General features: G+C 40.4%; 1 protein-coding gene across 1 annotated transcript in view; it reads right to left on the reverse strand.

Annotated features, from left to right (window-relative positions):
• The window catches only part of STK4 (serine/threonine kinase 4), an 82,928-nt gene that overhangs the window by 27,250 nt on the left and 31,734 nt on the right, over positions 1 to 23,944 (reverse strand). The window contains exon 7 of the mRNA XM_081832268.1: positions 11,252 to 11,409. Coding sequence (XP_081688394.1) covers positions 11,252 to 11,409 — 158 coding nt within the window. The remainder of the gene's footprint in view (positions 1 to 11,251; positions 11,410 to 23,944) is intronic.

The following is a 23,944-nucleotide window of genomic DNA, read 5'->3' on the forward strand; positions in this document are numbered from 1 at the left end:
TAAGAAAGCACCCAAGGATTAACAGAGACAGGAGGCAACCTGGGGATTTGGGTTCTCTGCCTCACTCTGGCATTAAGTAGCAAAGCCGCTTAATGTCTCTGGACTTCAGATCCCCAAACTATGAAAGGCAGAAGAAACCTCACCTTGCCCCCTTCACAGGAACACTGTTAAGCATCACCAAACTAACAGCACCAGACTGCGGCAGAGAGATACCTCTGAATAAATCTACTTGTTACTAATAAAACAGAAAACAAAAAACAACATTAACTACAAAAGAAGAAAAGAAAAAAGCTATAAACGCTTGAAGTATGTAACTTGCTTCTCGAAATTGAAAGGCGAGAGCAAGAGCCTTACAAAAGTGACAATTAGAGAAAGCTTAATTCTCTGTTTACAAATAGGGTTATGAAGTGATCAACTTTAAAATCACTGCAAACAACTTAAATGTCTATCGACAGAGGACTGGCTGAATAAACTATGGTTCACCTGCACAAAGAATACAAGCATCAGAAAAAAAGGAATGAGGACTATCTCTCTACAATGCTATGGAGTAATTTCTAGGTCATATAGTTAATTGAAAACAGAAAGGTAGACGGAAGTGTGTAAACTGCTTATCTAAGAACGGGAGCACAAATATACACATATTTGTAAATATATATAATCAAAATTTAACAACAAAAAAGGGAAGAAACAGTAGAGGGTTTATGAATAGAAGGTAAGTCAAAGTAACTCTGTTTTGTAGATTTACCTTTGGAACTGAATAGTTTATATAACTATAAAATGAAGCAATAAAAAGCAATATCTAAAGATAGAAAACAAAACAACAAATCTATCTGCATATTGTGTCTGTGGCATAACAACACAGAAATTACTGCAAGTGACTTTAACATACAGTGATTTTGACTGCATCTCAGCTGGGATATGGCCTAAGGACAAAGAGAACTGCAATACAAATACATATTAAATTGTTTTCAGTAATTATTGTTGGTGGGAGTGTTGGTATTGTGATTCTGAGAATGGCCTGTGTATTATGGGACATAAAGCAGATGAACAGTTATATTGTTGTTGCTGGGAAGTGAGACATTTAGCATGCGGGAATGAGTTAGAGATGTAGGATCAGTGTGGTTATAAGTACAAGCCCTGTGATATTGAACCTGTACTAGAAATAGCGTTAAGACTCACAAATTTGTAATAAACATAGTTTCTGGTTTTATCCACTGAAAAGGCCTAGAAAAGAAATGACCTAACTGCAATGAGCACACCTTGTACCCAGACTGTGATCTCTAAATACCATTTCCCACTAAAAAGAAGCAGAAAGTTCCCTCAAAAAATGGTTGTTTCCAAGAACTAAAAAAAAAGAAAGTAGAATGGTGGTTGCTAGGGGCTGTGGGGGGAGGGGAAAAGGAAAGATGTTGGTCAAAGGGTACAACCTTCCAAGAATAAGATGAGTAAGTTCTGGTGATCTAATGTACGGCACCGTGACTATAACTAACAGCACTGTAACACATACTGAAAGCTGTTAAGGGAAGAGATCTTAAAACTTTTAACACACACACGCACACATACACAGGTAATTATGTGTGGGGAATAAAAGTATTAACTAACCTGATTGTGGCAATCATGCCATAATATATACATGTATCAAATCATCACGCTGTACACCTTCAACTTACATATGTTCTCTGCTAATAATATCTCAATAAAGCTTTAAAAATGTGGCTATTTCCATGTCTGGAGCAGGAAATGTACAACATGAGCCTGGGACATCTTGTCAGACTAGAAACAAAGGAAGCCATGAGAAAAACTACTGGGGAGTATATACATCGCTAAACCAGATTTTTTTTTAAAAAAAGAACAAACTACTGGGATCACATCGAGATGGAAGAATTTGAACATAAAAAAATAAAAACTTCAAGGATTGAAACACACCAAATATTTTAAATCCATATCATTATTTTTCCTATATAAATTATAGCTGAGATTACATAATTAATGAAGCACTTCACTGCAGAAAATATTTCAGTTGGTAAATGGCAAAGGAATAATCAAATGTCACTACTTTGCAACCCTGGATGAAATCACGCATCCAGGCAATGGCCCTCAGTGGCTCATACAAGAGAAGAAGGGAGACAAGCATATATCCAGGTATTCTGAACCTCCTGATGGAAGTACACGTCCCATCCATGAACTGTCCTTGCTGAAAGGAACGGATTTTAGTCTGAGCAAGCTTCTAGATCAGCAGTTCTCCAAGAGTAGCCTGCAGACCCCTGGGAAACTCCACACACCCTCTTAAGGAACCTGTGAGATCCAACTATTTTCATACTAATATCGAGACATTATTTGCCTTTTCTACTGTGTTGGCATTTGCCCTGACGGGACAAAAGCAGCTGTGAGGGAAACCGCCAGCCACTCTGTATGAATCAAGCGGCGCCAAGTGGCAACTAGCAGCTATTACATTCTTCAGGACCACAGGCTCCAGGTAAAAAACCAACAAGCAGCCAACTAACCAAAAAACAATTCCCTGAAGTATTATGTCCTTGATGAAGTAGTAAAAAGTTTTAATTTTATTTAAGTTCAACCTTTGAGTATATGTCTTTTTAATATTATCTGTGATGAAATGGGAAGTTTGCACACTGTGCACTGAAATAAGACGGTCGTCTTGAAGCAAAGTACTTGTGCAAATAAGCGATGATCTAAACCAGCTGTTTTTATCGTGGAGCACCATGTTTACTTGAAAGAATGACAAATTGGTTCTTCAGATTTGGGCGCTTGGAAGCCATTTTCTCAAAAATGAGCAAAGTGAGGCTTGTCACTTCAGGGAAGACAACAGAGGGTGGTTGTTGCCAATGATAAAATTCAAACTTTTAGACATTAGGTTCCATCCTGCCAAGGGAGGCTGGGAAATTTAAGGATGTGCACTAATCTTTTAAAACTCATTTCAAAACAAATGGACAATAAATTCAAAGACAAAATGTTTGGGGAGTCCTTTTGTTTCTATAAAATGGCAGATAAAGTTTGAAGTTCCCAGAACACATCAAGATGCATGAATTTAAACATGAGTAAATAAAGCGTCTCTGCCACCATATCGATCATGGTTTTAAATTACAAATTAAGTAGTAATTCCCTTCCACCAACTGTCTAATTTCTGATGTGTGTAACCAAAAGCAAAAAGCGCAACTTCTTAAACAATGAGCAATCAACTATGTCCTGACAGCTTCATAAAGCTTCTTTATAAAAACCCACAGAAATCTCCACTTCACAATCATATTTGGAGCTCTGATCTAGGAAAGAAGGGTTAAGATAAAGTTTCAGAAAATCATAGGCTGTTGTCACCCTCCCGGGGAAACCTCAGGGCTAAAATTCATCCTTCCCTCCCACAAAGAGCCACCTGAATGGCTTTAACTACCCAGGGAATCCAAACAATCAATCTTGTTCAGGTTCTGTTACTTTTACCATATTAATTTTGAATTGACAGTTCAATGGTTTTATATCCTGATGGGCCCATTATCACACAACTTCAGAGAGGTATTAGCTTAGCTCTTTGAGCTGCATTAGGAATCTATTTTTAATTTCTCTGAGGAAATTAGGAAAAATCTAAAAGAGTACTAAATACTTTCCAAAAAAGAAGGGCACAGTGGGCACGATTTACTTCATCGAAGAGCTGGCCTTCAGTCCCATGCCTCTCTGCTCACATACCCACACCCTCTGGGCCTGAAATACAATCTCTCAGTGCTTCCTGGCAGCCCACATTCCTTAAGGCCTCCATGCACCCGCCACCCGGTCTCTGCCTAGAAGGCCCTTTCCCTCCTTTAGCTCAAGAATTCCTATTGTCTGGGGCACCTGGGTGGCTCAGTTGGTTAAAGTGACTGCCTTCGGTTCCGGTCATGATCCCCGGGTCCTGGGATCGAGCCCCACATCAGGCTCCCTACTCAGCCGGAAGCCCGCTTCTCCCTCTCCCTCTCCCCCTGCTTGTGTTCCCTCGCATGCTGTCTCTCTCTCTCTTAAATAAATAAATAAAATCTTAAAAAAAAAAAAGAATTCCTATGGTCTTTCAAAAACCACTTCAAATGAGACCTCCTGATGCCTTCCCTGGGGTTCCTGCTGGGGTTCTTGCTCTCTCTTCTGGGCTCCTACAGCAATTTTTATATGCACTTTATCAACAGAATTAACCACAAGGTGGTTAAGAGGATGGCCTATGGAACCAAACTGCTTTGGTTCAAATCCCTGCTGTGTCCATTACTTACTCCCTTTGAGCCTCAGTTTGCTTATCTGTAAGATGGCAACAATATTATCTGCCTCCTGGGATGGTTATAAGGACTGAGCTAATACAGATAAAGGACTTAGTCCAATGCCCGGTACATCATAAGTTCTCAATAAATGTAAGCTACTACTAGCACAATGTATCAAAGTAATTTGATTATCTGTCTTTTTTGCCACACTATGAACTCTCTCAGGGTAGTGACTATTTGTTGAATTAATTCAGAGACTGGGTCAGCATTTAATCAAAAATAGTGTGTTAACTTTAAGCCAAGCAACTGCTAGGTGTTAGGAATACAAAGATGAGTTAAATCAAGTCCTGGCTGTCAAGGATCTTGCAGTCTTACCTATTCACACAAGGTATACATAGAGGACTTCAATGAATAGAGACTGAGTTCATGTGGGGGCCAGCTACTATCAATTCTGTTTACAGAATGAGTCATAAGAAGTCTGGAAATAGGGGCACCTGGGTGGCTCAGTCGTTAAGCGTCTGCCTTCGGCTCAGGTCATGATCCCAGAGTCCTGGGATCGAACCCCATGTCAGGCTCCCTGCTCAGCGGGAGGCCTGCTTCTCCCTCTCCCGCTCCCCCTGCTGTGTTCCCTCTCTCACTGTCTCTCTGTCAAAATAAATAAATAAAATCTTAAAAAAAAAAAAGAAATCTGGAAATAACTTCTATTGAATAAATAGGAAACATACTCCAAAAGCTAATATACCAAGAGTTAATAATCAATAATACTTGCAAAGTTATTAAGATTGAAAAGTACTAGATCATCTAGCTCTGCAGAAGCTCTGGCTAACTCTATTTAGACTAAAACAAAGAAAATCTATGTAGAATTTTTAAAACACCTCATTGTTTATTTTTTTTTTTAATTTTAAGCAAGTAATACATTCTCACTGTAAAAAGTTAAAACTGAAGCTCTCCTCGGGCGCCTGGGTGGCTCAGTCGTTAAGCGTCTGCCTTCGGCTCAGGTCATGATCCCAGGGTCCTGGGATCGAGTCCCACATCGGGCTCCCTGCTCTGCGGGAAGCCTGCTTCTCCCTCTCCCACTCCCCCTGCTTGTGTTCCTGCTCTCGCTATGTCTCTCTCTGTCAAGTAAATAATAAATAAAATCTTTAAAAAAAACAAACAAACAACTGAAGCTCTCCTCAAAGATAATGACTCATCAAATAATTTCATATGCTGTGTTTTATCTCTGCAGTTGCACGTGTACACATATATGGAAATATGCAGCATGTTGTAATTATTAGAAAATTTACACAAATGGTATCACAGTTTGCATTACTTTGATCTTATCATTATTACACAGATTCCTATATATACACAGGTATGTTTCTTGATTCTGTTCTCTATACCACTTATCTGTGTTCTATTCTTGTGCCAGTTGTCACGATGCTTTCACTGCTGTGGTTTTGTACGTTTTGACATCTGGTGGTGTATATCTAACCTCACTGTTCTTGTTCAAAAGCATCTTGGATACTTTACATTTCCATATAGGAAGTAACAACGGCATAATGTTTCTACATCTATGTATCTAAGTTTTCAAGTATAGGGATGTAAAATCATAAATAATATTCTCTTACGGCTCTAACGTTCCTCTGTTTTTAGTAACACTCTCTCCCCTTTGTTCTCACAGTTTTTTGGGACCTTCTTTTCAACTTGATCGACTCTGCCAAATATCAGGTCCTTTCCAAGAACCAAAATTTAGTTTTACATTTAGTTTTACTAATTTAGTTTTACTAATTTGTTGTTTGCTTTCTAATTCACTGAATTCTGTGTTTATCCCATTGTGTCTAATTTACAATCTTTCTTGTATTCTAAAGAGAAAATACATTTAAGGCTATAAATCTCCCTCTGAGTACCATTTTTGCTGCAACCCCATAGGTTTAATTTACAGAGATCTGAATTCTGTAGGGTACTTGTAATTAATTTTTAAACAGTTTACAATTTCTATTTTATCTTGAAAACAAATACTTGGGAGATATATTCTTACATTTCCAAGTGGAACAAAGTGGTTTTAACTACTTTATTGTTAATTTCTACTTCTCTTGTGTTACAGTCAGTGAACATGGCTGTGTGATTTCTGCATGAGATTTCTTTCTGAGCACTTTAAAACATAGTCAGATTTTGTGAATATTCCATATAGGTTTTAAAAGTGTCATAGATACTTGAAAAATGTTCCTATTTTCTGTTTTATCAATCTTGTTAATTGTGGTAACTCTTGTTTGTTTTTTTTTAATCTAACTGAAATGACCATTTTTGGGAGAACACTAAGCTTCATCTATGATTGCCGTTTTCTCTTTGCTGGTGGTATCTCTAGCAATTTGGGAGAAGTCCACATGCTTACAGAAGTTCACGACTTAGGTCTTCCGGCCAATTACACCTTCCAGCAATATAAAATATCTTTCCCCATATAATAGTCCTTTGTCTTGGATTCAATTTTATCTGATATTAATATTGTTTCACCTACTTCCTTTTAGGGAGGATTTTACCCAATGTGTCTTTTTCCATTCTTCCACTTTAAACTTTTCAGTGATATTTTATTTTAGTTATATCTCCTATAAACAAGATTTAGCTGGATTTTGATGGTTATTTTGATCTCAAGGTGATTTTTAAAAAATATTTTATTTATTTATTTAAGAGAGAGAGAGAGAGAGAGAGCACACGCACATGGAGGGAGAGGGAGAAGCAGGCTCCCCGCTGAGGAGGGAGCCCAATGTGGGGCTCGATCCCAGGACGCTGGGATCACGACCTGAGCCGAAGGCAGATGCTTAACTGACTAAGCCACCCAGGAGCCCCTCAAGGGGATTTTAACGCGCTCACACGTACTCTGATCACCGAAGTGCTTACATTTGGGTTGCTATCCTCCCAGTCACTCTGCTCCAGCCACGAGGTCTCCAGGCTTCGGTCTCTCCTGACACACACCCATTACGTCCTGCTTTGGGGCCTTTGTAGATGCTGCCCCTCTTCATTCATGTACCCTCACACTGCAAGGCATACTATCCCATACTACTTCTTTACTGTGGCTTTTTTTTTTTCTTTAAATAGCCATTATTAGCTGAGCAGATAGACTACCTGTAATGTCTGTTCCCCTCACCACTGTGAGCTCCTGGGCAGCACAGCCTCATCTGTCGCGTTCACCCCCCCGGCATTCTACCACCTTAGACTGAAAGATTACAGTGTGTCTGGAGGATTCATGGGCCAAACTGGATTTAAGTTTACAGTCTTTTGTGGCTTTACGACTGGCAAAGTGGGAGGGTCTGAATTCTCCTAGAAGCAATTCACTGTGTGCAATCTGTTTATAGACTATCAAATACCAACTTCAGCAAATATTGCATTTTCCCGCATCTTTTATTTATGCTTTTATCACAATATATGTTAAACATTAAAGGAAACCTTTGCTGCTTTTCCAATATGGCAAATAAAGTAATTTAATTTCAGAAATGCAAAAGTATTCAATTTCAAAAGAAAATATGAAGGCTTTTTCAGTATCGAATTCTACCACTCCTGATGAAATTACTTCCTATTTGTCATTTTGGGCAAAAAGTTCATTTCAAAATAGCAACTGCCTTCATAGGAAGAAAGAGAATATCTTTTTTCATAATTAAAACCTGTTAAATGTATTAAATTTCATAACTAAATACTGTTAAATGCCTATTGGGAAATCAGAGAGTGTCTAAGAGATTGCTGAGGAAGACTTGTTAGCTAGTCTGACACACAACTGTCTACAAGCTCAGTGAAATTATTCAGAATACTTTTTTCACTCAACAGTTTGGCTCTTTCTTTGCCAAATGTCACTTACAAAAGGACATTTTCCTTATTTTATGTGTTTCTTTGATACCTCCAACTGGAGTACAGGAGATGCAAAAGGAGAGTAAAAAGGAAACTAAAAAATCATGCAATGCTAATAAAATGCAAATACGTCCTTCTCTCTGAATCTCTATAGTACTTAATAGGAAAGAAAGAAGAAACTTATATAAAAATATACTACACTCTAAAAACCGCTTAGGGGCGCCTGGGTGGCTCAGTTGGTTAAGCAACTGCCTTCAGCTCAGGTCATGATCCTGGGGTCCTGGGATCAAGCCCCGCATCGGGCTCCCTGCTCGGCAGGAAGCCTGCTTCTCCCTCTCCCACTCCCCCTGCTTGTGTTCCCTCTCACGCTGTCTCTCTCTCTCTGTCAAATAAATAAATAAAATCTTTAAAAAGAAAAAAGAAAAAAAAAGAAATACTCATCGAGTGAGGACACACTGTCTTTCATCATTTATTTGGGATTGTGACTTTCTATTTAAGAGTTAGACCAGAGGGCAGGTCGTGCTGGTTTGTAGCGTCTTTGCTGTTTTGCTAATCATTATCCTAATTTTAGGCTCTCTAAGAGGACTACTCTGAATTTTGCTTGAGGATGAATATTAAATTGTTCCACAGTTTCTTATGAAAAACTGGCTGTGTTTTTCCTTTCTCTGCAGTGAACATTCTCCCTCAACCACAGACACTTGTTAATGTTCACAGAGATTTAATGAGTAGAGGCAATAAAAAATTGGGGGAAAAGTAAGCTGACTACTCTGCATTCCTTTTCTGAATATTTTTGGAAAAAAATGTCCTCTTTAAGGATTTTTAACTTTTACACTCTTAAATTCTGTCATGGTTCTGTTGCTGTTTATCAAAGAACTCAGATTGGGTGTCATAACTGGATTCTGGGAGGCCTTTCTAGGCCTGGCTTTTCATTCTCCTACTCACTGGCCTCCAGGTAATGACATCCTCCTTCCATAACCTAACGTCCACTGTTGTCCAGTAGCAGGAAGGCCACAGTTTATACTGCTAGCGAAGGAGATCGCGTGAGGACCAGAACAACTCGCCTGAGGCTGGTTAGCTGATGGGCCACTGAAGTCGCAGGAGAGCCCAGCTTCATTTGCTTTATCACGTGTGCCCTCATTAACTTGTTGAGCATCACCTGTTACTATCAGCTATTCACTCAGTTATTAGTCGACTCGTGAGATTCGAATCATTTTCGTTATTCTCTGTTGCCCACATGGTTGTCTTCGGCATATTTGTAAGGACTGATTTTCTCAGCGTAGTGAGTCTCTAGGCAAAGATGAAATAACTTCCGGATACCAGATAACATCATTGTGACAGAAAGCTTCAGAATCCTCAAATCTGTATTCCTAGGTGTAGTTTCCTTTTTTTTTTTTTTTAAATGTTATAGTAGTTAGTGATCCTGAAAGTCCAGTCATTCTAATCATTATTTTCGGATCGGTAGTTCCCGAGTTAGAAGACTTCACTTCTCTCTGCCGTAGTTTTCCCAGACTAGCATCACTGGTGGAGAACTTGTTTCAGCGGGCAAGCTGCTTATGCAGAGGGGCTTTAATGGGTCTTTAGAGAGCATGCTTTCCATTCTGGAAGGAGGTGACTGCTGGAGGGAGGGGCCGCGAGCACCATGAGTGGGTGAGCACATTGCCCAGCCTGGATGATGCCTGGCCCGTGTGGGAGGAGGGCCTGAGACCGCCCCCCTCTACACCAGAGCTCACAAACTGGCAGCATCCAGCCCACAGACCTTCTTGTGTGCCCTATACAGGGCTCACAAATCTTTCAGTAGCTGCCTGTATTTAAAACTTGAGAACTTTTAAAAGAAATGTTGGCTCTCTGACTTATTTTGAAAACGTAGAAGAGCCAGCCATAATAAACCTACGTGGTTGGAAGACAGTACTCTGGAGCTGAGCAGCAGCTGCCCTCCTTAGGTCCAGGTCTTCTCCGTGTCTGGCCAACTTCATTCATTTGCATTAACCAACCTGTCTGGCACTTAGTGGCATTCAGCACTGGGATTCTTGCTGTAAATCCTCTGGATATGTATATGTCCACATTGGGCCTGAACCAACCCCATCCTGCCATATAAAATTTTATTCTATTTTTACTGTCAAAATTTCAACAGAATTAATTTATGATTTCTCTTTTAAGAGAATTGCAAACTAAGCAATGAAAGAAAGTTTAGCTGGGGTGTGTATGAGCTGCTATTACAAAAAATACCGAAGATCAAATGAAAATGATTTTTTTTTAATTTATTTATTTGAGACAGGAAGAGAGAGAGCACACGCACATGCACAAGCAGGGTGTGGGGAGGGGCAGAGGGAGTGGGAGAAGCAGACTCCTTGTGGGCCTCGATCTCAGGACCCTGGGATCATGACCTGAAGGCAGACACCTGAGCCACCCAGGAGCTCCTGAAAAGGATTTTTAGTGTCATGGTATTCTTGCTAGATAGCTCTTACATGAACCCCAAATCAAGCATTTGAAATAATAGCCTCAGACAGTTTCTTAAAGTGTCATCCCCAGGCCAGCAGTGTCAGCATCACCTGGAAACTTGGTAGAAATGCAGACTCTCAGGCCCCACCCCAGACTCACTGCATCAGAGTCTCTGAGGTCAGCACTGAGTAATCTGTGTTCTAACCTACCTTCCATGATTCTACCTTGCTAAATTCTGGTCTAAACGGCTTTTATTTATTTATTTATTTTTTTTAAAGATTCTATTTATTTATTTGACAGAGACACAGCAAGAGAGGGAACACAAGCAGGGGATGCGGGAGAGGGAGAAGCAGGCTCCCCGCGGAGCAGGGAGCCTGATGCGGGGCTCGATCCCAGGACCCCAGGATCATGACCCGAGCCGAAGGCAGATGCTTAACGACTGAGCCACCCAGGCGCCCCTCGATGAGTATTTCTTTTACCATTAACAATTCCAAGCTCGACAAAAAGAAAAATGGCAAGTGAATAAAGGATTTTTAAAGCAAAGAAGATGCCACTAATCAGGAGCCCCAGAACTGCTCAAATGTCAGTCAAAGCGTCATCTCAAACTCACGAGGCCCTCAGCCCGGGGGCTGCTGCCAGCATGGCCAGGGGCTTGCACTGCCTAGGAAAATGCTCTGGCACTTTCGGTGAAGTGCCAGAAGTGGGTGTGTGCTATGGCAAGTAACCCTCCCCAGCAGACAAAACCGTCTACTTCCAGCACTACTTACAAACTCATAGTCTCCATCCTGAGGCACTTTCCAATCTGAGGAGCTCCTCAGGGGACCAGGTACACTCTGGCCGAAGCTGTTGATCTGATTTTCCTTTTCTTTTTGTTCAAAGTATTCAAGGAAAGATGGTTTGGCAGGCTGCATGGTTTCTTCCCTTCCTGAAAGCCAAGAACAATAAAAGGTGAAAAATGGTATCTTCGATTTCAGAGAAGTTTAATAAATACATCTATCTCCAGAAGGGCTTCAGCCTCTGTGTCAGTGGCTTTTTGTTAAATAAGGGCTCCTACAAGAATCTAGTGAAAACCACAGGAAAATGCACAAATGCTCACTCCAAATGCTTCTCGTAGAATTTCAGAGGATTTATGGGCCCCCTAAAATACATGCAAATATTTCCCCAGAGCCCCCTTTTTCTGGGTGGAGAGATTTGGGTGAGGTAACAACTCTGAGTAAGCTGCAAATAGTACTTTGTGGGTCTCCTATAGCAAAAAGTTCCCATGATATTTAGACTGAAAACAGAGAAGCGAGCAAAGATATTGACTTATCATCTATGTATACAACATTTTCTATAGCTAATGGAGTAGGGAAGGGGGATAATACAGTAGAGTGACTTCCCTTTGATATTCTCATGATCCAATCGGACTAATAAGAAAAATATGCATGAAAACGCAAATATAAGCAAATCATACTCCATCCACTCCAGGAAATATTATGTAACTTTTAAAACCCTATTTACAAATGGCTTACAATGAAGCTAAGAGTTGAAGATAGGATACAATATTAGAGAGAGTATGATCTCAACTCTGTAAAATCATATACATAGGAGAAAAAAAAGAGTGGAGGAAAATATACCAAAATGTTAACAGGATTTGTCTCTCATAGTAGATCTCAAGATCTCACTCTTGAGAGGAGATCCTGCAAGCTAGGGTGGTCAGGGAAGACTGTAGGGGGTGCTTAGGTTGGGCCCCAAAAATCCCTGAGGAAAGAATTAGCAGTTATTAGCAGCAGTTGGCAAATGGAGCAGAATACAGCAGTTACTTTTTGGGAACTGGTGGTGAAAAGAATAATTTTACCTGGCATGCCTTAACACCCTAGCTAGCTGAATGTACCTACTTCACAGAAGTTCTGCTTCTGATTAGTATTCTGATACTGAGAAGTATGGAAGTTTTTTCCAGGGCTTTCCATGAACATGTGGGTTTATACTGCCCTTTTCCCCAGTAACCAGGAAAAGAGACCAGCAGGTGCAGAGCCCTAAGAAGTGGATGGGGAGGGGTCTAGGAGATAAAGACCAGCATCCTTGTTCCATCCTGCAGACATCCTTGTTCCAGCATTCTTATCTCCTGATGTCTGCCTGGTCCAGCTTCAAGCCAGCACCCTGACTGCCTCTCAGACGTTTGTCATCTCACTTTAACCACTGCCAAGTTCAAGGGCAGCCAATCCCAGATTTGTCCACTTCTAGATGCTGCCAAAAGCCTACTTCACTGTTGCCTTCCCACTTATTAGTGATGACAAACAGTGCTTACTAAGACCAGTCAATGATTATATGCTGAATGTGTGTTGTTTTGTTTGTTCTAGGTGCAATATTAAGTGCTTTTCATGCTTATTTTATTTAATTTTAAGTTAAGTTTAAGGTATTATTTCATATCTAGTTCTGAAGGAACCACACCAAAATAAAACTTGTCCAAGTGGAGGTGTTTTGGGTTTGCTGACCAGTCCTTTTGTTCAGTCCCCTCCTCTGGGCCCGCAACCAACCCTGCAGCAAGCCTACACACAGTCCTACACATACAGCGAGAGTGTTTAGCGAGCCTCCTGGAAGCACACAATCCTGGCAATGGTACCAACTGCCGCCGCAGACAGCAGACCGTGCTCTTTCGTAGGAATCTCCCGCTAGACGGGCCAACCGGCTGAACGGAACAGAAAGTCCTGAAACAAAACAGAGAGCCCACGTGGCTTTCCAAACAGCTAGTTACTTAGAAAAAGACTGAACTGGATCCGATCACACCTCACACCTTAAACCAGGAAAACTCCACATGGGTAGGAGCTCTGACTATAAGAACAGGAACCATAAATACTACAAGAAAACTTGTGTGGATGCACTTGAAACCTGTGTGTGGTTTCTGACTATGACAGAAACCCAGATGCAATGACAAATGGATAAATAAAAGCCTTTTGTGTGAAAAAAACACCATACATTTTTAAAAATTAGTAAGCACACATATAAGCCAAGACAAAAGGCAAATGGTGAACTGGATGAAAATATCTGCAACAAGTACCTTAAATTTTTTTAAAGAAAATTCTTTAAAATATCTCGAGAGTTCTTGGTTTTAGGCAGATAAGCTCCTACACACACACACACACACATGCACACACACACAATATTCCTAAATCTACCAAAAGATGACCCAAGAAAGGTAGAAAAATGGGCTAAAGACTTGAAAGGATAGTATAGTTGACCCTTGAACAAAGGCACCGACCCCCATGCAGTTGAAAATCACATAAAATTTCTGACTCAAAACTTAACTATTAGTAGCCTACTGTTGACTGAAGCCTTACTGATAACATACACAGTCGAACATACATTTTGTATGTTGGAAGTATTATATACTGTATTCTTATTTTTTTTTAAAGATTTTATTTACTTATTTGACAGAGACACAGCGAGAGAGGGAACATAAGCAGGGGGAGCGGGAGAGGGAGAAGCTGGCTTCCTGCTGAGCAGGGAGCCCGACGCGGGGCTCGATCCCAGGACCCTGGGATCATGACCTGAGCCGAAGGCAGACGCTTAATGACTGAGCCACCCAGGCGTCCCTACTGTATACTTATAATAAAGGAAGCTAGAGAAAGGAAAAAGAAAGTCCTAAGGAAAAGAAAATACATTTATAGTACTATACTGTATTTACCGAAAAAATCTGCATATAAGTGGACCCACAGAGTTCAAACCCATGTTGTTCAACTGTATACACACAAAGATATCCAATTAGTCCTTAAACATGAAAAAAAAAATGCTTAGGTTCACACACAGTAAGAGAAACTCAAATCAAAACTATTTAGAGATGTGATTTCTTACATTTCAAAAGGGCAAAAATGCAAAAGCTGGACAACACGCTACCTGTTGGTAAGGCCGTGGGGACACAGGCACACTCACCCGTTGCCGAATCGGTGGGCAAAGCAGTACAAGCTCTACAAAGGGGATGTGGCAATAGCTGAACATCAAAGTATGAAACAGGGAAGGTACGAAGAATCTGGGTGTGTTTTATTTGAACTGGAGGTATGAACATGAGCTCATAATTTTAAAAAAAAATTCCAAGCATCTTTCATTAAAGAGCCTTAAAGCAATACCACCCCATTATCAATGAGCACAGCTGGTACTCAGATCTTGGTTTGCAAATACCATCTCCCACTCAAAGGAACTAAGGCTTCTTAAGGAAAATAGATGACTCCACGTCTAGGGCAGGAAAAGTACCAAGTGGGCCTGGAACATCTGTTGTGCCATAAAAAGCAAGGAATTTCTCAAAAACTAATGGGTACATATGAACAGGAAATAGGAGCCACCGTAGGGGCTCCCACTGGTAAATTTTGGGACACTTTCAGCACCAAAAAGATCTCACTGAATAAAAAGAACCTATGAGCTCAGAGTAACAATCAAACAGTGAAGGGGTATGGGAGAGAAGGGTATTGTCAAGAGATTATACCACTTGCCAACTGTATTATTGGAACAAAGGAGAATATCCTCTTTGAGAAATACACACAGATTATCTCCTTTCTTAGAAAATACACAATGTTTGAGAGTAAGCTGCATATACCACACACCAACCTCTCATTACTTCTGTCATTTCATACTTGTTTACCCATTCATCTTTAAATATGCAGAGAAATGACTGAAACGAGTGCATCAATAAAAATGGCAACTCTGGATAAAATAACAGGTAATTTAAAATATGTTCTGTGGAATTGTTACAAAAACCACAAAGACTTTATTTTCTTAAAGCATCATATCCAACAATAAAAATTGTATAATTGGTACTCTATATTTCTATGATGCTTCATTTGTTCCTTCAGTTGCAATATAGGTGGATCTTGGAAATCCAAGTCTCTAAACCAGGGATGAAACATTAAATATAACCTTTCTGTGGCTTAATTCTAAACCGTATCATAAAAATCAAAGGAATGTTTGTTAAACAAGAGTATAATCATTTGTCTAATTTCTATCACTGTTTAGATGAGAAAATGAAACACTTGCTTTCTTTATATTTGAGTTTTTTCTCTTATTTGATGACGACAGCCCTTCCCAGGTCAGTTGAAACTTTCTAATATTTTTGAAGGTAAATCACCATTATTTGTCTCTTTCAACAGCTAAGGGCCAGAAGTAAGAAACTATCTAAAACATCTTTGCTTTCATCTTTTGATATTAATACCAGGGACTTGATTATACCTGATACTTATTAAAGACCAAAGCTCCAAAAACTAGACAGAATTTTGTAATAAGAGAGTTTTGATCTAATCGCACATTCAGACATGAGCTGGAAGTAAAATTCACACATGTATACAAAATGTAATTATAGTCAAATGATTAAATGCTCACATGTATCAGATTACAAAAAAGCTAAAGTTGACTTTGGAGACAGCACTAAAAAAATCCCTATCCTGGGGTTCAAAGATCTAATTTTGGTCTGACTATAAGGTCCTGGGAAAACCATAGGTTCTGAGCTACAAAAAGAGGCCACTGGACCATTACTTCCTATGTCCCTTTGCAGCTCTGAAAATTTCGTAATTCTATGAATTGGCAGTAGTTTATGCTGAGTTACCAATAAGCACTGAAAAACAGTTCTTATCTCCATAGGGATCGTGACACTTGATGACCTCTAATCTAAAATATGCCACAGGGGCGCCTGGGTGGCTCAGTCAGTTGAGCGTCTGACTCTTTGTTTCAGCTCAGGTCATGATCTCAGGGTCCTGGGTTCAAGCCCCATGTCGAGCTCCATGTTGGGCTTCCGTGCTCAGCACAGAGTCTGCTTGTCCCTCTCCCTCTGCTCCTCCCCTTGCTCATACGTGCTCCATATCGCTTTCGAATAAATAAATAAAACCTTTAATAAATAAATAAAATATGGCACAACTGAGATGTGTGTGGGCATAAACCAAAGACCAGACCAAAGCACAAAACAGTTAGGACTTAACAAGATACTTGTGACAAGACTGTCTCTGACTCTGAGTTTTGTTGTTGTTGTTAGTGGGATTATTTTGGAGGGAAGGCAGGAGCAGAGAAGTCTTTCTTAGAACAGATGGAAGAGGTGACCGAATTTTTCTTGGCCCAAATTGTAATAAAGATATCACCTGGAGATGCTGGTTATAAAAATGTTTTATATAACTAAAGCTGAAGACATGAATGAATCAACTGGTAGGGGAAGCCAACTCAACTGGCAGGAATCAGCATGCATTCAAAAAAAAAAAATAGGTGTATTTGTGATTCCTGTATTTAGTGATTCCAGAAATTAACTGCCTACATCACAATATTCTTTCTTTATGTGTTAAGAGTGCTTCTTGGATTAAGTTCATATGGAGCAGTCAGTGCTCCTGTTGTGACCAACATTTTCTTAATAACTCTGTAATTAAGTTATAGCACCTGTTCTCACTCTGGTTTTATAGACTGATAATTCTCAATAACCATATATGCATTACTGTAATAAGTAACATCTCAGATAGAATGTCTGCAAAAAATGGCCATGACAGTTTCTGCCCAGTATCCTTGGTAACCTCGCCCATTATTAGTGCCCTCCCACAAAGGACTCTGGGCCTGGCCATGTGACTGACTTTGTTCACTGAAACAATAGCAAAAGCCTTACACGCAGGGACTTGAGAAGTGCTTGCCCATCCTACTACCATGTGAATAAATCTGAGTGAGCCTGCTGGATGGCAAAATACCATGGGGCGTGAGGCCCTAGTCAACAAACTCTCTTAGTTGAGGTCTTCATGCGTCAGCCAGCCCCCGCCGCCATCCGGCAGCTGGCCCCAAGCTTGGGAAGGCAGCTGTATTCATCACTCTGGCACCAATGCTGCACGGCAAGACCACTAGGTTTGAAGTGGTTTGTTATACAGCAGAAACTGAGATGGTATCTCTCCCCCCCAACCCCACACACAACTTTGTATCTACAAAAAGAGTTCTATTCTTTGAGAACGCAGGTTCAAATTCAACTAAGGTTTACTGAATACCTTCTAAGTTTCAGACTTTTTACTAGGTACTTTCGCATGATGTTCCCATCCAAACTTCATGAACACCATGTAAATGAAGGAGGGAGGGAGGAGGACCCGCACTTATTAGGCACCCAAGTACTAGGCGATGTAGCATTTCACTTAATCCTCAAACCTTTAGAGGTGTTATTATTTCCACCTAACAGATGAGAAATCTGCCTAAGATTATGTAGCCAGTTACCAACAAGGACAGGATGTGAACCCTGATCATCAGATTCTAAGTCTCGGGAGCTACACCTCATACTGCAAATTTTCTGAAATCAAAATGAAAACTTTTTTTTTTTAAGATTTTATTTATTTATTTGACAGAGACAGAGACAGTGAGAGCAGGAACACAAGCAGGGGAGCGGGAGAGGGAGAAGCAGGCTTCCTGCCGAGCAGGGAGCCCGATGCGGGGCTCGATCCCAGGACTCTGGGATCATGACCTGAGCCGAAGGCAGCCGCTTAACGACTGAGCCACCCAGACGCCCCTAAAATGAAAACTCTTGACATGTCAGAACCTGCCACTAAGTTGAGTGTAGAAAGAGTGGGGGAATGGAATTTTCCCAGAAATCTTATCTTTGAACTTTTCTTTTAGCACTCCTGAGCTAGATGATCAAGTGTGCTGGACAACAGCCTGTCAGTACTGAAAAGCATAAGAGAATCAGTCCAAGTTGATTAAAGGCAATGCTGTCCCCAGGGCTTCAGCTGGCTGGTGGGCTTTTTGTTTCAGTGAGAGCTAGGGTATTTTTTCAGATGTATCCCAGGAAATGAAGACGTTCAGCTGAATGATAATGTCAGAAACCTGAAGCCATAGGGAGAATGGACTGAGCAGAAAAGTCAAACTTCCCAAACAGCCATCTCTTGCTCTGGTTCTTTTATCTGACACAGGAAATGCATGAATTCCTGTACTATGACTGACCCATTTTTCTTTGCAAGCAGCATACGGCAAACTCAATGGAAATCTGTCTAAGCTCACAGACCGGGGGTGAAGTCATGAGCAACTGTATCCCATACTCACTTTTCTTTGAAAAATGCTATATAAAAACAGAAGGACCGGGGCGCCTGGGTGGCTGAGTCATTAAGCGTCTGCCTTCGGCTCGGGTCATGATCCCAGGGTCCTGGGATCGAGCCCCGCATCGGGCTCCCTGCTCGGCGGGAAGCCTGCTTCTCCCTCTCCCACTCCCCCTGCTTGTGTTCCCTCTCTCGCTGTGTCTCTCTCTGTCAAATAAATCAATAAAATCTTTAATAAATAAATAAATAAATAAAAACAGAAGGACCAACAACCCAATGTCCATCAGCTGAAGAATGGATAAATAAAATATGGTATAGCCACACAATGGAATATTATTCCACAATGGGAAAAGGAATGAAGTACTCACACGTGCTACAACACAGATGAACCCTAAAAGTATTATGCTAAGTGAAAAGAGCCAGTCACGAAAAACCACATATCCTATGACTGACTCTACATGAAATGTTCAGAACAGGCAAATCTGTAGAGACAGAAAGTAGATTAGAAGTCTCCTAGGCCTGTGGGGTGAGTGAGCGGGATGGCAAGTCACTGCTAATGGATATGGAGTTTCTTCTGGTGGCAACCAGAATTCTCTAAAATTAGTGCCAACAAAACAGGGTACTATCCATACAATGGAATTATTCAGCCAAAAAAGGAATAAAGTACTGACAGATGCCACAATATGGATAAACCTTGAAAACATTAAGTGCAAGAAGCCAAACACAAAGGCCACATTTGGTATGATTCCAGAAGGGGCAAATTCCATACCGACAGAAAGCAGACGAATGGTCGCCTGGGGAGAGGGGCAGGGGGGTAACAAGAAGTGACTGCTAACAGGACTATGGGTTTTTGGGGGGTGTGAAGAAAATGTCTGGAATTCAACAGAGGCTATGGCTGCACAACCTTGTTAATACACTAAAACCCCACAGAATTGTATTACGTTAAAATGGTGAATTTTGATAGGTGAATCGTAGCTCTCTTTTTTTGTGAATTATATCTCAATTAAAAATTAGATTGTGGTGACTGTTGCACAACTCTGTAAACATACTAAAATCCATTGAATTGTATACTTTAAATGAGTCAATTACATGGTATGTGAGTTACAGATCAATAACTCAATTTTAAAAAAAGAAGGACCACTTTCCTCTACAATCTACTTTGGTTTCTGGATTCATATGATCTATGACATAATGCCAGGGTAGTCGTAACTGGGAAAGAGCTTGACCAAAAACTGAAGCCCATCTTTTCCTTCAGAGTGACCACCTGCTGGATGTTCAACTTTATGCCCTTTCATGTTTACGTTCATTTTTATAAGACTGTCACTAAGTAAACCATAATGGTCACTACTCTGTCCTTAATTTCCACAATAAGAACTCTTTTCTACCTTAAAGAATAGACAGAGACTGTATTTTCTTCTGTTTCATATACGAATATTTGCAAGAAAAAACTTGACGAATCCCTCAAATGTTTTCTTCTGTCTTGGAACAATATGCCTTATCAGAGGGTTGTTTGTTCTGATTTTTAATCTAACCTTTATTAGACTTTGTTTCTTGTGTGGTTTTTGTTTTTGTTTTTGTTGCTGGGCACCTAAGTGCTTTCCACATTGTAATTCATTTCATTACACAAGTTTCTATCCAAGTTTCTATGTCTGGTCATAAATATTCCTTTGAATGTTCTTTGAAGCCTCTAAGAACTGCTGGGAATCATAAGTTATAGGATTCCCTGAGGCCAACTAGAATAACTCTTCCAGTTAACCAATTTTGGCAACTGTCTCTATGTAAACTGACGTGACCTCTGGGTGGTGGTACTTACTTCTTTAACTCTGGTGAGCTGCCACGTATCTATTCAAAGATCTAAATCCAAATTTCAAAGGGTTACTAAGTAGAGCAATCGAGGTAGCACATCCAAAAAGATACAGAAGGCTGACAAGTGAAAATGATCCATACCTCGGTTATTGCAAACACTTCCGAACTGGTCTTCCCTTTTCCTGCCTTTTCAAACTCCACATCATCCCACTGGCTGTCCTAAAAAACCACCTTGTTCTATCACCTTTCTGATCAAAATGTCTTTATATTACCCTATGACCAACAGAATCAAGTTCAAACTTAGTGTGGCATTCAAGGTCCTGCAATATCCGGTCAAAACCCACTTCAGCCGAACTGAATATTCAATATATATGTTTACGTGTCTGACTTTGCACCTGCTAAAATAGCCTCCCCCAGCCTTTCTGCACATCTAAGTCCTTGCTTTCCTTCTCACAAAACCTTTAATATTTGTCTGTACCACTTACCCAGCATTTGGCCTAGTATTATACTACCTTCATATACAGAGGTCCTATATTCCCAACTAAGTTATGTCATCATCAAATACTACTATCTGAAGCATCCACGGTAATGTCCCAGACATATAAGAAATTACAATGAACAGTTATGGTACAGCAGGTTCTCCATAAATACTAGATGATGATAATGACAAATGTCATCTTCCCCTTTAAACCTATAAATTCCTGGTCAGCAGCAAATGCCTCATTTGGTTTTTGTACACTACACAGTAATGACACAAGTGACTACCTAATAAATACTTTTTGCTTGGCATTAGATACTTATTGTTAACAAATACTGATTCCAACTTGATTTTTTAAAATTAATTAATTAATTAATTTTATTTATTTGACAGAGAGACACAGCGAGAGAGGGAACACAAGCAGGGGGAGTGGGAGAGGGAGAAGCAGGCTTCCCGCAGAGCAGGGAGCCCGATGCGGCGCTCGATCCCAGGACCCTGGGATCATGACCTGAGCCGAAGGCAGATGCTTAATGACTGAGCCACCTAGGCACCCCTCCAAACTGGTATTTTTTACAGCATAAACACTTAAGAGAATCATCTACTTTTTCTATATAGAGCCATTTTAAGTTGATCAAAATGCATCTCCATTCCTTTGCTGAAAAGAATAGGCAGGTCAGAACAGCTTAGAGCGCCAGAGAAATATATTCCTCTAACCAGTCACAACTGATTTATCTGCCTCTTTAAGCAAAAGAGCCAAAGCGTTATCTTTTAGGACTCATTTTCCCTTGTTCTTCATTATTTTCATGGTACCGCTCTCTCTTGGAAAATACATTTCCCCCAAGCTGTTCTTGGCTCTCCTTTTACCAATTTACCTAAAACGGAGCGCCTTATCTTCCCAAAAATATAGGCCTTGAGCCCTTCACCCAAGTCACACTGAGATCTGGTACTTTCATATCCTAATATGTGGTCCGGCAGGGTGTTTCCAAATGAATTTTCAGGCACCACGTGTCTGTGCTTTTTGGCTCATCCCAAAAGAATCAAGAATGTTAATGGTTTCCAAAGATAAAATTGAGCCCAACATCTGGACACAATTAGAAAAACTGCACAAACAATTAGGATTTAGTCTCCACTCTAGCAGGATGACCTTGAATTATGTGTGCAATTGTGAGAAAAGTCTAAGGACCAAGAGCCTGCTCTTCTACTGTAAATCCCACCAAGCAGAAAGCTTCTGATAAATGCACAGTGAACCACAGCGATTATCTTTCGGGGAGAGAAAAAAATCCAGTCAGTAATAAATGCCACAGTATTAAGATAACAGTTTGAAACTTAACAAAGGAAGGCTCAGGTGGATCCAAAGCCTAGCCTTCTTTAAAATCTGTCATCTTGTATGCTGAGCTATTTAACAGATTCTCAAAACACCTATATCTTATTGCCAAGGAATGTGAAACACACACACACACAGAGCCACTCTCTCTCATCGTAGCACATTTTTAAAACATTACTGAAACTGACAGGTAACCTTCCTTTAGTTTGACCATTTTCTTTTTCTTTTATTTTTTTAAAGATTTTATTTATTTATTTGTCTAAGAGAGAGAGAGGGTACGCACAAACGGAGGGGGGCGGCAGGCAGAGGGAGAAGCAGGCTCCCCGCTGAGCAAGAAGCCCAATGCAGGACTCGATCCCAGGACTCCATGATCATGCCCCAAGCCAAAGGCAGATGCTTAACCAACGGAGCCCCCCCAGCCGTCCCAGCTCGACCATTTTCATGCCAGTTGCAAAGGCAAAGCAGTGGCACTTACAAAACACCATTAATACTAAGAATGAAAACATAAAAAAAATACCTAGCAGGAGAAAAGGAATTAGGATGAGAAAAGCAGCCTTGGTTGAAGGAATGTTTAGGTCCAATTAAAAAGCCACTGTGGTTCATTAAAAGACTCATGAACTTATGTTACTTACCACTTTTAAGCATTTACAGGCTCAGTATTTTACACATATTATCTCTTATCATCTTAACAGCACTACAAAGTGGGAACTTTTATGCCCCATTTTTTCAGACTAGCAAACTGAGGCTTCAAGAAAAGGAAGTAACTTGCCAAGGTGGAACGAAGTTTATTATAAGATGCTGAGCAAGTTTCAAAGCCAGGATTGACTCCAAAAATTAATGTTCTTTCCACGATCCCTTTTTCTCTCTCCTACCCTTACTAAGAGATACATTTCTAACAAAACAAAACGTTTTCAGCTTTAGCTTTGATATGTGTAACTATACCAATGCATGCGAAACTCTCAGACACTGCTATGAGTGGCAAAGACACACACGGACACTTAATATTCTCCGACAATAGTTTTAAACATCCTGAGCGGATCAGAAACTGGACAGTAAGGCTACTGTGGTAAAAGAAGTGCTAAAATACCTGCAGTACTTGATGTCCTATATACCATCCTTGCAAAATGCTATCACCGGAGTCAGGGAGAATAAGATAGGGAACACACAAGGGAGGCAATGCTTTAACAATCCCCTCCAAACAACTACAGGTGTCAAGAAAATAGGCTTTGAGTCAAGAATTTCCATCTTCTGCAGCTCCAAAATTAGTACCTGATGGATGGTGTTGAAATAAAATCATTTCAACAAGAGCCTGGGCTTTGGTTTGGACATGAGGAAACTTATGGCAACAACAGAGGCCTTCATGAGACTTAGGAATTTCTGGCAAACTACAAATATGCCGCATTTTCACCGCATAATACTATCCCAGGAATTTACCCAAACTGTGCTCCTGAGTTGTCCTAACGTAAGTATGCCACTCGCTTTAAAATTCTATTTCCAAGAGATTAATGTGGCCATTGCTCTAAAATAAAAATTGGAAATTTCTTAATGGTGTGCATGTTTTAAATAGAAATCACTCACTCCCTTTCACAGAGTCTAATTTGAAAGGCTTAAGTCAGAACTTGGACCACTGGAAGATGGAAAGAATTTTTAAGATTTTATTTATTTATTTTGACAGAGAGAGCGCGTGAGTGCGCACCTGCACAAGCAGGGGGAGGGGCAGAGAGGCAGAGGGAGAAGCAAGCTCCCCACTGAGCAGGGAGCCCGATGTGGTACTTGATCCCAGGACCCTGGGATCATGACCTGAGCCAAAGACAGATGCTTACCAACTGAGCCACCTGGGCGTCCCTAG

Source organism: Leptonychotes weddellii, chromosome 10 (genome assembly GCF_054177405.1).
Source record: "Leptonychotes weddellii isolate Sample4059 chromosome 10, ASM5417740v2, whole genome shotgun sequence".
NCBI lineage: Eukaryota > Metazoa > Chordata > Mammalia > Carnivora > Phocidae > Leptonychotes > Leptonychotes weddellii.